The 15489-nt window shown below is 44.7% G+C and overlaps 1 protein-coding gene across 6 annotated transcripts; it reads left to right on the forward strand.

Moving 5' to 3' along the window:
- The first annotated feature begins 6401 nt into the window (after positions 1 to 6401).
- On the forward strand, positions 6402 to 15091 carry LOC101349244 (serine/threonine-protein kinase Sgk1). 6 transcript variants are annotated; one of them, XM_023730032.1, is made up of 12 exons: positions 6402 to 6525; positions 9503 to 9578; positions 10192 to 10267; positions 10526 to 10630; positions 10739 to 10822; positions 10940 to 11071; positions 11338 to 11450; positions 11799 to 11922; positions 12317 to 12412; positions 12882 to 13037; positions 13151 to 13240; positions 13881 to 15091. In XM_023730032.1, exons 2-12 carry the CDS (start codon positions 9508 to 9510, stop codon positions 14046 to 14048), a joined length of 1215 nt encoding a protein of 404 aa, XP_023585800.1. In that variant the 5' UTR covers positions 6402 to 6525; positions 9503 to 9507; the 3' UTR covers positions 14049 to 15091. The 6 variants fall into 6 exon arrangements, with proteins under 6 accessions (XP_023585800.1, XP_023585786.1, XP_023585796.1 ...); XM_023730018.1 differs by having other exon boundaries at positions 6423 to 6596; XM_023730028.1 differs by lacking the exon at positions 6402 to 6525 and adding an exon at positions 6795 to 7230.
- Positions 15092 to 15489: the final 398 nt, after the last annotated feature.

Here is a 15489-nt window from a genome sequence, read left to right on the forward strand (position 1 = left end):
CAATTGTCTTCACAATTTGTATGAAGTAAATACAGAGAAACCTATGAAAGCCGGAACTTGATGGGACTGCCTTGTTTTTCCGGGTCTCGCAAGGTTTCCTCCTTGACAGGGTGCAGTATTACCACTTTTCTCTCACTCGTTTTAGTGGAAAACATTTGAATTTTCCTTCTCTGACAGGTTTCTGCATTACACAGATTCTGGCTTTCGCAAGTTTTACCGTATTAGTATTCACCACGCATCTGATAGTTTGTCATACTGTGGTGGCTTGCTGGAAGCTATGTCACCTGTACTGCAAATACCAGCAGGGTCACCCATGGTAGACAGGTTTCAGCAGAGCTTCCAGGCTAAGACAGACTAGGAAGAAAGGCCTGATGATCTACTTCAGAAAAGTAGTCAATGAAAACCCTATGGATCACAACAGAATATTACCCGATATAGTGCTGGAAGATTCGACCCCTAGTTTGGAAGGCACTACATGATAGCTGTAACAATGGACTCAAAAATAGTAATGATCATGAAGATGACACAGGACCAAGCAACATTTTATTCTGTTATATATAAGATCACCATGAATCGGAGCGGACTCAGCGGCAACAAGAACAACAAGTATTAGCATCCCCATTATACAGATGATGAAGTTAAAGTTTAGAGGATACCTTGTCTAAGGTGTCACAGCTCTTGGGCCTGAGTTGTAGCCAGTGAAGCCCTGACATCAGTATATTACTGGCACCCTTGAGCTTGCTGTGGAAAGTGATGTAAATATGTACAGCATTGACTTGGGATTGAAACCAAAAGGAAGGTCACTAAACTGTTTTACATTGAAATGCTGCCAACTGACCTTCTGCCAGCCATCCCTGTCCTTGGTTCTTCCTTTGTTCTTCCTTTGTTGCTGCAATTTGTAGGAAGGATTTACAGGAAACAGCCCTGGGGGGAGGCCTGAGCTTCTGTTGCTTCTCTCTAGATTGATTATAGGGTCATAAATGGGATAGATTTGGGGAGAGATGTAAACTGAGCAAATTCAGGCTTTTCAGGTTTCGCTTTGACAAAAGACGCCTGGCAGAAATCTAGGCTGTTATCTACTATTGAGGCTTTGTAAATAAGGTGGGGGTAAAAAAGAACCCCTTATACCACTTCACATAGTTACCACTCTGAAATGTGTGTTCCGAGAAGGATTTGGGCTGCAAAGGAATTCTAAGTCCAATGCTGCCTGAACTCAGAGGCGAGGCTGCTGGTCTTGCAGGGGAAGCCGTGCCTCAGGTCAGTTCCCTCTGCAGAGAGAAGCGAGTGGAGTGAGACAAGGCTAGATAAAGTGGGGAGGCTCCTCACCTAAAGTTCTCTGACCCATTCCTCGCTGCAATTCCTGACATTTCATCATCACCATTTAGTTTTTTGAGTTGACCAATGGCCTTTTAAAATACAAATACCTAAAAATAAAGCTATGTCAATAAGATACAAGGCTTTCAGCAGGCCTACAGTCTCCTTGAGTTTAGAAAGTCACAGATAACACTGAATTTTGACATAAAAATTTCTTCAACTCACTCTTCCATCCAGACCAGTGGATTATTATTTTTAATTATATAGAAAGTTTCCTGTACTTCACTTTTCCAGTCAATCCTGAGAGCTAAGTATAAAGCTGTCTTATATGTGCTATTCCTTATCCTTCATATTTTCTTCTAGTTGACAGTTTTTTTGGTTATTTATTGTCCACTAAAAACCAAAAAAAAAAAAAAAAAACAAACCCATTGCCGTCGAGTCGATTCCGACTCATAGCGACCCTACAGGACAGAGTAGAACTGCCCCAGGGAGCGCCTGGTGGATTCGAACTGCCGACCTTTGGGTTAGCAGCCATAGCATTCCCTAGACTATGCTAAATTAGACATTGACAACATTCCAAAGACGGAGAAAAGGTGAGTTTTCAGTCTAAGTCCATTGGTTTGTTGCTACCTAGATCCCCCATTCCTGCCACTATCAAGAGCTACCACTAGCCTACCCAAGAGTCTTTGATCTATCCCCTGCGTGAAATTAAAAATATACTACAAAACCATGCTCCCACCAGCTCTCCTGTGCCAGACTTTCTAGAACGGATGAGTATAGAACATCGTGTTTAGCACCTCTGAAAAGAGTGCTTATCCCTGTGTTACACTATAACTGTCTAAACTTTCATCCATCTCCCGACTATATAAACTTCCCCATCCAACTTCCTACACCTCCTTATGTGGGAGGCATTGGTGGTTCAGTGGTAGAATTCTCACTTTTCAAGTTGGAGACCCGAGTTCAATTCCTGGTCAATGCACCTCATACGCAGCCATCACCTGTCTGTCAGTGGAGACTTGCCTGTCACTATGATGCTGAACAGGTTTCAACGGAGCTTCCAGACTGAGGTGGATTAGGAAGAAAGGCTAGGTGACGTACTTCTGAAAATCAGCCAATGAAAACCCTATGGATCTCAGCAGATCACTGTTTGATCTGCAGCAGGCCATAGAGCTAGTGCAGGCCTGGGCAGTGCTTCGTTCTGTTGTCCATCCGGTTACCATGAAGTCAGGGGCCCCACTAGATGGCAGCTACCAAAACCAACACCTCCTTATATGTTTGTGTATGTAAATTTGTTCATTTCCATGAGCTAGAGATAATAATAATAAAAAAGGAAATACCCCTTGACCCTTTGAAGAAGTAATAGTTATCAATCATGTTTTAATATGAATTAACTTTCCAAAATACATTAAAATGTGTCACTTCTTAAAAGCCTTGGTAGATTTTCCTTCGTAGTTTCTTAGATCTCTTCACAATTGAGTTCAGTCGAACTCAATCTACCTTTGTAGGCTAAATTCTCACTTGCGCCTTCCTTTGTGAGCTCATGTTTACCAAAGTATCTCCCGCATCTAGCACAGTGTCTGATGCATAGTTCTATAAGAATCTGTTCATGAATAGATGAATGACCTCCAACCATGCCTAGAGCTACACCAGACGCATGAGTGCCTCTGCAGGCTAATAACTGGCACTCCTGCAAACAAATGCATTTTAAAGATATTATTAGTTTGCCATTTTGGGGGTCATGGTATGAGGAATGGAAAGGCTGATGTATACCAGCTAGAACTTTTTCTTATTTCACTTGGAAGTGTTGTTTTCCTACTTCAGCAGGAGTTGGGCCATATACATTTTGCCTTTGTGTAGGGTCTAAGTAAGTACCATTATCCCAAAATTTTCCAAAGATGCTACAGAGCATCTTAGAATTTGGTAATCATGCCGGTTTCTTCTGCCTAGAATGACTTAACTCTTGTCTATCTAGCTGGTCATTCCAGGATAGCATTTCATCGTGGAGACTTTCCTGAACAATTCCACACCTGCTTCTCTTCCCCTAGTAGAAAAGTCCTCTCTCTGCCCTTTAATGGCAGATTGCTCAGATCTCTGTTTTAACACTCACCATATGTATCAAAATTTACGTGAATGCCTTCCAAGTTAGAACGAAAGTTTCTGTGAAGTCAGATAACTGGATTATTCATATTTGTGACCCTTGACCTTAGGATTTGTACTTGTTTAATGGAAGGAAAGAAGGAAGGAGGGAGGGAGGGAGGGACGGAGGGAGAGAGGAAGGAAGGAAGGAAGCAGGGAAGGAAGGAAAAACGAACGAACGAACCAAGGAATGAAGGAATGAAGGAAGGAGTAGTGATTAAGCTAAGTGCTCAGCTGCTAACTGAAATGTTGGCAGTCGGAATGCATCAGCTGCTTCCCAGTAGAAATATGTGGCAGTCTGCTTCCGTAAAGATTACAGCCTTGGAAACCTTATGAGACAGTTCTATGCTGCCTTATAGGGTTGCTGCGATGATGGCAATGGCAACGAGACACAGGACCTACCTTGGTAACAGGCCTCAGAAATGGAGGGGGCATGATGCAGTCATGCATATTCAGTGATTGAATCAATCATAACTATGCATTGAGGCCCCAGTCATGCATATTTATTGAGGCTCCAATGACTAAGGGACCGTGGATCTTGGAGCTTTCTCTTTGGGGCTTCCAGGATTAGTGAGAATATACGTGGAGGGGAGATGGTGCGGCACCTCCCTGGGGACAGCGGAAACCTTGCACCAGGACCTCTCCCAGACCTTGCCTTATGTGTCTCTACACTTGTATCCATTCTGATTATAATAAACAGGTAACTGTAAGGATAGGTAATAGTTAGTGCCTGTGAGTTCTGTGAGCCATTCTAGCGAATTATCAAACCCACAGGGGCAGTGAGAAACAGCAGAGAGGCTGGCATTTGCCTATTTGGCAAGAGCTGGAAGGACAGAGTCCTAACTTGTGGACCCCCAACTCTGGGTGCTTAGGTCAGAGAAAGTGCCACATGGGTGGCTGGCGTTCAGAATGATGAAGTGGGAAAGTGGGGATATGCGTTATCTTCATATTTTGGAAATTAGCCTTATGTTGGCTATTATTCAAGCATCCCTGTTATAAGAGGAAGATATTGCATCTGGGGAGTCAAGACTAACACTCCTGGCACATCCTAGAGTGGATGAAAAAAATAAAAAACCAAAAAAATTCCTGATCTCATAGTGACCCTATAGGACAGAGTAGAACTGCCCCTAGGGTTTCCAAGGCTATAAATGTTTATGGGAACAGACTGCCACCTCTTTCTCCTGTGAAGAGGCTGGTGGGTTTGAACCATCCACCTTTTGGTTAGCAGCCGAGAGCTTAATCACTGTGCTCCTCTTAAATATAATCCCCCAAAAAAACCAAGCTTGTTGCTGTCAGGTCGATTCTGACTCATGACAGCCCTATGTGTTACAAAGCAGAACTGCTCCATAGGGTTTTCAAGGATGCATGAGTCAGAATCAACTCAATGGCAATGGGTTTGATTTTTGGGTTTCTTTTTTGAACAATGTTTACAAAAGCAGATCACCAGGACTTTCTTCCACAGCTCCACTTGGTGGGTTCAAACTACCAACTTTTAGATTAGTAGTTGAGTGAAAACCATTTACACCACCTAGGGACCTTAGAGTGGATATAGGTGAGTTCTTTTAAGAATATTTTCAAAATATCTTGTCTAGCATGTTGAAAAACAGCAGTGATTTGTTTTGTGAGACTCAGTTTAACGGGAAATCATTGCTTATTAACACTTTCATCTCAGTATTTGTAGTTGCAGTGGTCGGCTGCTAACCTAAAGGGCAGCAGTTCAAATCCACCAGCTGCTCCTTGGAAACTATGGAGCAGTTCTACCCTGTCCTACAGGGTCGCTGTGAATCAGGATCCACTCAACGGCAACAGGTTTAGTTTCTCTGGTTTTGTTAAGGAGACGTAAGATAGAAAAGAAGTGCCAAAATGATTTTCTTAAGTAGTATTAAAATACAGGTACACTGGAAAATGTTTTGTTTTATCCAAACTTAACACTGCGGTGAACCATTTCCATTTGAGAGTTCTGAGAGCAGTCTTCCCAGTACCGAGATATAACATGAGAAGTTTGGCTTGGGGAGACGGGGACGAAATTAGCCTCTCTCGTATCAAGCCGTCTACATTTTCTATGACTGCTCAAGGTGTAGTAGAGAAATTATCTGGAACTGATTAACCTCAAGAGAGGAGGAGAAAAGCACGCATTCGGGAATTGTTCTTCCAGAAAACACGATCGCCCCCTAGCATGCATTTACGAGCAGAGTTTGGTGACGCAACTGTGGCCACTCCGCCACCAGGGAGTAAGAGGGAAGGGGCAGATTCTTCCCAGTAGGAGGACTATCTGGACCAAAGAAAGAGGCTGGCGACGGGAAGGAAGCACGGATCAAGCGTTTGAATAGCGGCCACAGGGCAACTAAAGTCCGTGCAGTGTTAAGAGGCGCGCGTCACTCACCACTCTCCCCTTCCCGCCCCCCCCATACACCCCGCCGCCGTGTGTCACCTTCCTGTTCGGAAGTCTTAGTAGGTTGCTGGGACAGAACAGGGGGCGCCTGCTCCACCCATCAGGTATCCGGTTGGACGAAAAGCCAGTCTCAACAACTTGATTCTTTCTGTTAAATGATAAGTTTAGCAGACCATCCGTTTCCAAATTCTGAGCATTAGGGTAGGGGGAGGAGGAGCCCATCAGACGTTCCTTTCAGTTCCGACCACAAATCAAATGGTTGTGCCTTTTCTCTATTCCACTTAGAGCCCTCTAACTTAAATTCCCCATTCTTACCGGAATTCATTCGGCAGAGCTTCTTTGAGAAAATGAAGCCTGTCCATGTGTTTTGAATTTTTTTCTGGACTGATTTGTGTTACAATTTCTTGTGTGTCTTGCTGGGGGTGTAATAAACCAAGGACGCTGATGACTGTAATTTTCTGGATGATGTTGCAATGAAGGGAATAAATGGCCCAGTGTTGAACTTTGCAGCTTGATCCTTTCCTGCGTGTAATCGCATTTATATATAAAGTGTGGTTCTTAACAGCAGGGACAGCCGCCTTCAGCTCGGGCCCCCTGGTGATGGAGCTCCCAGCCTCATCAAAGGCACAGAGCAGGCAAGCTACCTCCGCCAGAACTGAACTCTACCTCAAACCTCCAGAAAAGTAATCCCCAACTCTCATACTTTGGGTGACTTGAAGAATGAAAGAGGAGGCTATAAAATCCCCTTTGAGAGGTCTGTCTGCTTTTATTACTGTAATTTGGATGGCGTGGTAAAGCAAAGATGCTTCAGAGGATTTGGGGGTCGCTTGACTTGGGGAAGCACGACCTCACAGAAGCTGGGGTGTAGGGGAGGGTCTCTGATGGAAGTTTCCTTAGTTAAATATTTTTAAAACAAACAAAACTTTGTGTGCTGGTTGGTGTTTTGGGGCAATCTGAGCAAAATTTGCTCTCTTAAGAGGGAAGGAACCGAGCAAGGGAGCAGGGCTGGGCTAGCTGAATGGTGGAACTTGGGATATGGGGGGCATTGGAAATAACAGCCTTATTACATGAAAAATCCATGCAAGAGGAAAGCAGAAGTGGGCTGGTGACCGTATACTGGAATTTCCTAAACCTTGCTTTGGGTTGGTGCGTCAGTTTCAAGCAAGAAGTTCTTTTAAGCGTGGGTACGGAACAAAATTTCCCAGCCAGTCTCCAGGATAGCAGACCTGTGTTCCCCTTTCACAGCTGGGGACTGTTATAACTGAGCAAACCAAGAAACAGTTGAGGCTGGAGATCATATTAGGGCAAATGAGGTAGTAGTTCCTGCAAAACAAACCTCTGCCGAGGACCAAAGGAAAACCGCTTCACATGCTATTCCTGATTTGACGGTTGGTATTTCGTAATGTCAGACCCAGTCGGCAATTCTAACATGGTAGGGCCCTTGGCAGCTAGGGGTCACGGCAGGGCACCACCGCAGACAGCTTCAGCGAGCGCCAGGTACTGGGGTCCAGCGAATGTTAGTAACTTGTAGCTGTCTCCCTCGCTGCTGGGCCGGGAGCGGAGCTTTGCGGCTACCCCGCCCGCGCGGGCGCGAGTTCCCCAGCCGGCGGTCAGACAGCTGCTCCCAGCACGAGGGTTACTGGAAGGCACCGCCGTCGCCGCTCTGTAGAGCCGGATGGCTGCCGCCAGCTTCCCTCCCACTTCTGTCTTCGGGAGCGGAGTTACCCGTCCAATCTTTCATGAGTCGACTAGTCCGTTTATATGGGACTTTAGAGAAAGAGCGAGTGAATGAGTTAATGGTAAAATTCTTAGAAGATTCCTGGGTCAGCCCTGAAATAAGCCGAAGGAAGGACAGTGGAGATAAGGGCAGACTAAGGAATTTCAGGACAATATAATGTGACCTACGGAGTTTTCAGGTGGGGGAGCGGGAGAGGTGGAGGCCCGCAGAGAGGAATTTAGCCTGGCTGCCGCGATGGCTCGTGTCGCAAGCCCTGCAAGGTCCTCACCTCCCCGGGGTCAAGTCAGGTCCCATGTGCGAAGCCACCACTCCCGAACTTGCCACTTCCTCACGTGTTCTTGGTATGGCGGGGATTAGAAATGCAAGGAAAAATATTACATGCGGAACGGACAGAATGTTCTCAGAGATTACTTGAGGGGAAAAAAAAGTGAAATGCAGATTGTACTTTTTTTCCCTTTAGTGCAGACGCGAATTTTCTTTCCGCACCCTCCTCTCCACATTCCTGCCCTCTCCCTCCCCCCTTCCCTCTTTCTTTCCTTCCTTCCTCCTCTTCCAAGTTCTGGGATTTTTCAGCCTTGCTTTTGGCCAAAAGCACAAAAAGGCGTTTTCGGAAGCGACTCGGCCGTGCACAAGGGCCATTTGTTTGTTTTGGGACTTGGGGCAGGAAATCTCGCTCTGCCTGAGTCACGGCGTCTCCTTCAAGGAAACATCAGGGTTCGCCACTCTCCCTGTCGCCCGCCGCGCGTCCAGAAGCCGGTGCCCATGGGGGAGATGCAGGGCGCGCTGGCCCGGGCCCGGCTCGAATCCCTGCTACGGCCCCGCCACAAAAAGAGGGCCGAAGCGCAGAAAAGGAGCGAGTCCTTCTTGCTGAGCGGACTGGGTAAGCTCCGCGGTCGGCTTGCCTGGGATGCCCGCTCTCCCTCCCCACGAGGTGCTCCAATCGGCTGGGGCGCTCGGGTCGGGCTAGAGAGCATGACTTTTCTTTTCGCTGTTGTTGTTGTCTCGGGTGGAGAGGAGTGAGGCCGGGAGACGGGGGACATGCGCGGGGAGGACCGCCGGGCGCCCCGGCCCCTTCCTGACCCGGGTAAGGCACGCGGGCCGCCCTCCCCGGGCGCTGCTGCCTGCGCCCGCGCGATAACCGCAGGCAGAAGGCAGGCGGCTGCAAGGGGATTTCGCTATGACTCCAGGGAGCGGGTCCGTGCCGGACTAGGGGGCTCCTGCTGCAAGAGTGAACTGAGCGTTAATGTGAACTGAGGGCTGGAAGAACCGAACCGGGACAAAGCTACCCCCGGCGCGCGCACCGGGCAGAAAGCGCCTCAGCGCCGCTACTCATTTCCTTGCACCGTCGACTTAACGAGAAAAGTGGAAAATTACTCCCGACTCGCCATCCCTCCCGGCCCTTCCGCCGACAGTTTCCCTCGCTCCTATCCGGGAGCTGATGGAGGCGGACAACAGCCCAGCGTCGGGCCCTGGCTGCCGGCTCCGCACCCCCACATCCCGGCCCGGGGTCGCCCCGGCGCGGGGCAGCACCGCCCCCGCGGACGGGGCTGGAGGCGGGGCCTGCCGGCGCCGCTTCCTCGTTGTCGCACTGGCCCCGCCCCCCGGCGTCGCTGCGTTTATAAGCCGGCGACGGGGCCAGAGCTCAGTGTTGGCTGAGTAGGTCTCCCGTCTCAAACAATTGTCTTGCTGTACGGTTCTCAGCGGCTATGACCGTGAAAACCGAGGCTGCTAGGGGCACCCTCACTTACTCCAGAATGAGAGGAATGGTAGCAATTCTCATCGGTGAGTGTAGGACTAAGACTTGACTTGTAGGATATACAAAGTGGAATTTTTTGAAGATCCCGGATCAGATTAGTGTGTGTGGCGTTGGATGTTATGAAACCATCTAAACTAAACGTTTATTTCTTCTCTTTAATTCACAGCTTTCATGAAACAGAGGAGGATGGGTCTGAACGACTTTATTCAGAAGATTGCCAACAACTCCTATGCATGCAAACAGTAAGTTTGGGGGATTTGAGGAAATAAAAAAATAGTGTAGTTTGAATTTGCTAAAAGACTCATTCGCGTTAGTGTTTGACCAGCAAACCGGAGTAGGGAGAATCTTTTTCTCTTCTTAAGTTCTAATTTATTTTAAACATTAAAGGAAATTAATTTACTGATTTGGCTTGCTCTGGACTTTTCAGGGAGCACTGGTGGCGCAGTGGTTAAGAGCTCGGCTGCTAACCAAAAGGTTGGCAGTTCGAATCCACCAGCCACTTCTTGGTAAACCCTGTGGGGCAGTTTTGCTCTTTCCTGTAGGGTCGTTATGAGTCGGAATGACTCGATGGCAACGGATTTGGTTCTGGTTGAACCTTTAAGATAAATTTTTCACGTTTACCTAATTCACACCCTCTCTCCGTGAAGAACAACCCTAGTTTCTGTATTTTAGAGGGCTTATTATTTTACTTAACTTTAAAAAAAAAAAAAAAAAACCTGAGTAATTTAGTTGAATGTTTTTATGCACTGTCTATTCTCTGGTAAAATTTGAGCCAGAAACTCGTTATTGATGTGATGTTAATGTGCCCCCTGGTGGCGAATTTTGAGAACTTAATTGTTCCTTTATTCTTCGCAGCCCTGAAGTTCAGTCTATTTTGAAAATCTCCCAACCTCAAGAGCCTGAGTTTATGAATGCCAACCCTTCTCCTCCAGTAAGTATAAATAGAAATTTTGTTTGCTTACAACAATTTGATTGTATACAATTCCCCTACTCTCATATGAAATATTGATTTGTATGAATGAAAAATACCTTTGAATATATCCATGATATATAAATAGATATACATATAGATACCTGGTGACTTGCCTCAGTCATTTGCAGGTTAAATAACTTTTACATTATGTATATTTATTATAGATACATCTTTATTGGAAGCAACGTTATTAAAAGAAAATGTTTTCTTTTCTAGCCAAGTCCTTCTCAGCAAATCAACCTTGGCCCATCATCCAATCCTCATGCAAAGCCATCTGACTTTCACTTCTTGAAAGTAATTGGGAAAGGCAGTTTTGGAAAGGTAATTTCAAATACAAAGACTTCGTTAGTATAGTCTTTCATGCATATTACATTTTACTTTTTTTCTGGAGGTGGATAGCAAAATGATTTTTCGATATTGAAATTCCAGGTTCTTCTCGCAAGACACAAGGCAGAAGAAGCATTCTATGCAGTCAAAGTTTTACAGAAGAAAGCGATCCTGAAAAAGAAGGAGGTATGAGATGTGCTTGATGGGTTGGGTTGGAGGCAGACACTCATTAAAATTAAAAATCCCTTGGAGTTTTGGTGCCGATTTGAAATTGCCACTAAATCTTGATTGTCTTTTGTCTAGGAGAAGCATATTATGTCAGAGCGGAATGTTCTACTAAAGAATGTAAAACACCCATTCCTGGTGGGCCTTCACTTCTCTTTCCAGACTGCTGACAAATTGTACTTTGTCCTAGACTACATCAACGGTGGAGAGGTGAGCAGAGGGAATAGAAGCTAACCCTTGGGTGTCTGTGCACAGTCTACTGGGTTTTAAATTGAGAAAAAAGTTTTTCAAAGATACTAGGGGGAAAAGTTAACCAGCATTAGCCTTTCCTCTAACCTGCCAGGCATCCAATAGTTAATGGACTATTGTGGGCCACTTCCAGCAATTGTTCTCTTTAGCTATATATGGCAAGACTAATTAAATGCATTGTTACAGGCTTCGGCAACCTAGACTAACTTTGTTTTGTCTTTTTGTAGTTGTTCTACCATCTCCAGAGGGAGCGATGCTTCCTGGAACCACGGGCTCGTTTCTATGCTGCTGAGATAGCCAGTGCCTTGGGTTACCTGCACTCTCTGAACATCGTTTATAGGTGAGCATACCTAAAAGCTCTTAAGGGTACCTTCCTGGGTGTAAGGGGGACACAGCCTTAGCCTTTGATGGAGCCTTCAAATAATTTGTTTATGTGCAGCTAGGTCACCTAAAACCAGACTTCCCCAGCACGTGAGGTGTCTTGACTGTTGGCCACTAGGGAACCAGCCAACTAGGATTGTGCCTAATCCAAACTAGATTAGCTGAACAAGGACTCCCTTTTTTTATTCACTGTACAACTGCAGGAAATTTAAAATGCTTCTAATACCCCGAGCAATTATGTTTACAAAGGATTTCTTATGAAGAAAAGTTAATGTATGCAAAAACTTGTCTATTTTTTTTTTTACAGAGACTTAAAACCAGAGAATATTTTGCTAGATTCACAGGGACACATTGTCCTAACTGACTTTGGGCTCTGCAAGGAGAACATTGAACACAATGGCACGACATCCACCTTCTGTGGCACACCTGAGGTAGGAGCCCTCTTAATTTGGTTCAGGTGCATCCCCTACAATAATACAGACTGTCCTCAGATTTTTTAGTACAATTCAGCGCAAGTAAACTACATTTGCTGTTGGATGCAGCATGAGAAATTTCAAGGCCTTATGTTGCGCTAATTAAAACTACCTGTTTTCTAAATCCCCAAATAAGGTTTGTCGGATGCCCCGTAGCTTCGTAAATATTGGTACGTACAGGCAGCCAGTCAGCCTCAAAAGGTCCAGCAGTGTTATCATCAGGAAATAATTTAGAATATATCCTCCAAGTTGACCCCCTAGCAAGGGTATCTCAGCGCCTTCAAAGTACATGCCTGGTCTTGGGATTCCCAGGATTCAGGGTTCTAATCTCCATTTCCCTGGTCTCTTTCAGTATCTGGCACCAGAAGTACTTCATAAGCAGCCTTATGACAGGACTGTGGACTGGTGGTGCCTGGGGGCCGTTTTATATGAGATGCTGTATGGCCTGGTGAGTAGCGCCTTAGGAATCAAGGACCCTTGCCCCTGATTTGTTGACCCTCCGTAGAACATTGTCTTCATACAATCTAGAGTTATCAGGCACATAGACTGCATTGCAGCCAGTTCTTTATGCCATGTCCTTATCAGTAAGCTTATCAAAAGAGAGGCATATTGGTTATTTTATAAGTGTTTTAGAGTAAACTCTTTGCTAGTGGAGTTGTCTTTTGCCAATTCACTTTTTATGAGATATGACTACACTTAAGCTGGGTGATAGTGAAAAACATGGCTTATTAGTTTATACCCCCTGATAATCGTTGCAAAATAGACACTTAAAAATTTAGGGCCAAGAAAAAATATCAAGGGGCAAGCTGTTTTGCTCAAATCTTGCTTAATAATTACAGCTTAAATCTTTTACCCTATTGATTATGTATGCTATACAAAACTTTCCATCAAATTTTAAGGAATTTTTTCCCTTTCAGCCTCCTTTTTATAGCCGGAATACTGCTGAGATGTATGATAACATTCTGAACAAGCCCCTCCAGTTGAAGCCAAATATTACAAATTCAGCAAGACACCTCCTGGAAGGCCTCCTGCAGAAGGACAGGACAAAGAGACTTGGAGCCAAGGATGACTTTGTGAGTTGGATTATTTTTCCTGTTCTTGTGGGCTGTCTGGGGAAGTACACTAGACCTCATTGCCCTGATTGAATTTTACCTGTCTAAATTAATCTCATGTTTCTGCTCAACAGATAGAGATTAAGAATCATATCTTCTTCTCCCTAATTAACTGGGATGATCTCATTAATAAGAAGATTACTCCCCCTTTTAACCCAAATGTGGTAAGTAGCTATCTCTTCTAAGTATAGTGAGACCCAAAGGACATTCCTTTTTTAAGTCAGAGCCGGTGAGGGAGGGGACCCCTGTGGAGTAAATTGGTACATATGTTGTTCTTAGATCCATTTTTTTCCCTAGGGGGAAAAAAAGTTTGTCCCAACAAAAAGCAAATACTTTCTGACACATTTTTTAAGTAAAGTCCCTCCCCCGCAAAAAAAAAAATCAACATTATTCTTATTAAAATTTGTATGACCTTTGGGGTTTTATAGACGTCCCTGGGTAGCGCAAACTGTCTGCACTCCAATACTAACCTAAAGGTTGGCAGTTCAAACCCATCCATTGGCACCATGGAAGAATGGCCTGGTGATATGCTTCTGTAAAGATTGCAGCCAAGAAAACCCTGTGGAGCAGTTTTGCTCTGTAACACATGGGGTCACCACGAGTCAATCAAGTTGATGGCAATGGGTTTGGGTTTTGGGGGTTTTGTGGTTGAAAGTTGATTATGGGAGTTTCTATATAGTGTCCTAAAAATTTGAACTCCCTTATTTAAAACCACCATGAGTCAGAATTGACTTGGCAGAATTTTCCTGTTCTGTATCCAGTGTGAAGTTTGACAGTGTTTTCTTCTCCCCTCCTGTAACACAGAGTGGGCCCAGCGATCTGCGGCACTTTGATCCTGAGTTTACTGAAGAGCCCGTCCCCAGCTCCATCGGCAAGTCCCCAGACAGCATCCTCATCACAGCCAGCGTCAAGGAGGCTGCCGAAGCTTTCCTGGGCTTCTCATACGCACCTCCCATGGACTCTTTTCTCTGAACAGTCCCAGGTTGCTTCTGAAGGATTTCATGTGTGTTTTTAAATGTTTTAGTTAGCCTTTTGGCAGAGCTGCCAGCTGACAGGACATCTTAAAAGAGAATTTGCACATCTCTGGAAGCTTGGCAATCTTCATTACGCACTGTTTGCTGGAGGCTTTTCGAAGAGCACATCCTCTTTTCAGTGAGCTCATGAGGTTTTCACTTTTATTCTTCCTCCCAACGTGGTGCTATCTCTGAAATGAGCGTTAGAGCGCTGCCTTAGACAGATGCAGTGTTGGGTTAGAGGGAAGACATTGTTCTGAAGAAGGATCTTCTGAAGGTCTGTCTGGGCTGTGATACTGACAATGATGAAATGTGCCTTTTCTGATGAGATCATGTTAGCTCCAAAGCTTTTCCTATTGCAAAGTGTTCAGACCTTTATTTTTCCTCGTGGATTTGCTGCGTGAGCAGTGGTATGAGTGTGGTATGCTTGATCACAGATGGGTTGAGTTATAAGCATCAATGTGACACTTGCAGGATACTACAACGTGGGACATTGTTTGTTTCTTCCATATTTGGAAGATAAACTTATGTGTAGACTGTTTTTTTTTTTGTAAGATATACTTAATAACTAAAATTTATTGAAATGGTCTTGCAATGACTTGTACCCAGATGCTTAAAGAAAGCATTGCTGCTACAAATATTTCTATTTTTAGAAAGGGTTTTTATGGACCAAATGCCCCAGTTGTCGGTCAAAGCCGTTGGTGTTTTCATTGTTTAAAATGTCACCTGTAAAATGGGCATTATTTATGGGTTTTTTTTGCTTGTTTTGTTTTGCATTCCTGATAATTGTATGTATTGTATAAAGAAAGTCTGTACATTGGATTATAACACTAGTATATTTAAACTTACAAGCTTATTTGTAATGTAAACCACCATTTTAATGTACTGTAATTAACATGGTTATAATATGTACAATCCTTACCCCCCCTCCCCACCACACAACTTTTATTGTGTGTGATGAACCAATTTTGGTTTGCAATAAAACCTTGAAAAATATTTACAAAAGTGGTGTGTTATTTTGCATGTTTCGGTTAAGGGAGCGATGGTGGGTCAGTTTGAAATTTTAAACTGTCAAAATGCTGCTGTAATTGACTGCTAAGTTTGCTTCCAATAGCAGTGGATTCTGATTCCAGAGGAATAGAGCATAGGCCTAAAAGCCAGCCCATATTCCAGATCTTAGCAGCGTTTTATGGTGTTGGTCATTCATAAATCCACCCAAAGAAATCCTTTTCAATTTACCTGTCTTACAAGGACAGCCATGAAGTCATGTACCCTATATTTATTGCCTGCCTTGTGAAGTTGGACTGTTTGTCCTGACATGTGGCTTGTCTTAAGTAACAGGGAATTCTTTCAACAAATGTTTGAGTGCCTACTCTGGCCAGGCCCTATCAAAGTGCTGA

Source organism: Trichechus manatus, unplaced genomic scaffold, assembly GCF_000243295.1.
Source record: "Trichechus manatus latirostris isolate Lorelei unplaced genomic scaffold, TriManLat1.0 scaffold00002, whole genome shotgun sequence".
Classification (NCBI taxonomy): Eukaryota; Metazoa; Chordata; class Mammalia; order Sirenia; family Trichechidae; genus Trichechus; species Trichechus manatus.

Coding starts and splice junctions, on each gene's coding strand:
- LOC101349244 (XM_004368904.2), top strand. CDS start 8,343: ATGGGGGAGATGCAGGGCGCGCTGGCCCGGGCCCGGCTCGAATCCCTG. Junction 10,823..10,939: donor CGATCCTGAAAAAGAAGGAG/GTATGAGATGTG, acceptor TCTTTTGTCTAG/GAGAAGCATATTATGTCAGA. Junction 12,413..12,881: donor ATGAGATGCTGTATGGCCTG/GTGAGTAGCGCC, acceptor TTTCCCTTTCAG/CCTCCTTTTTATAGCCGGAA.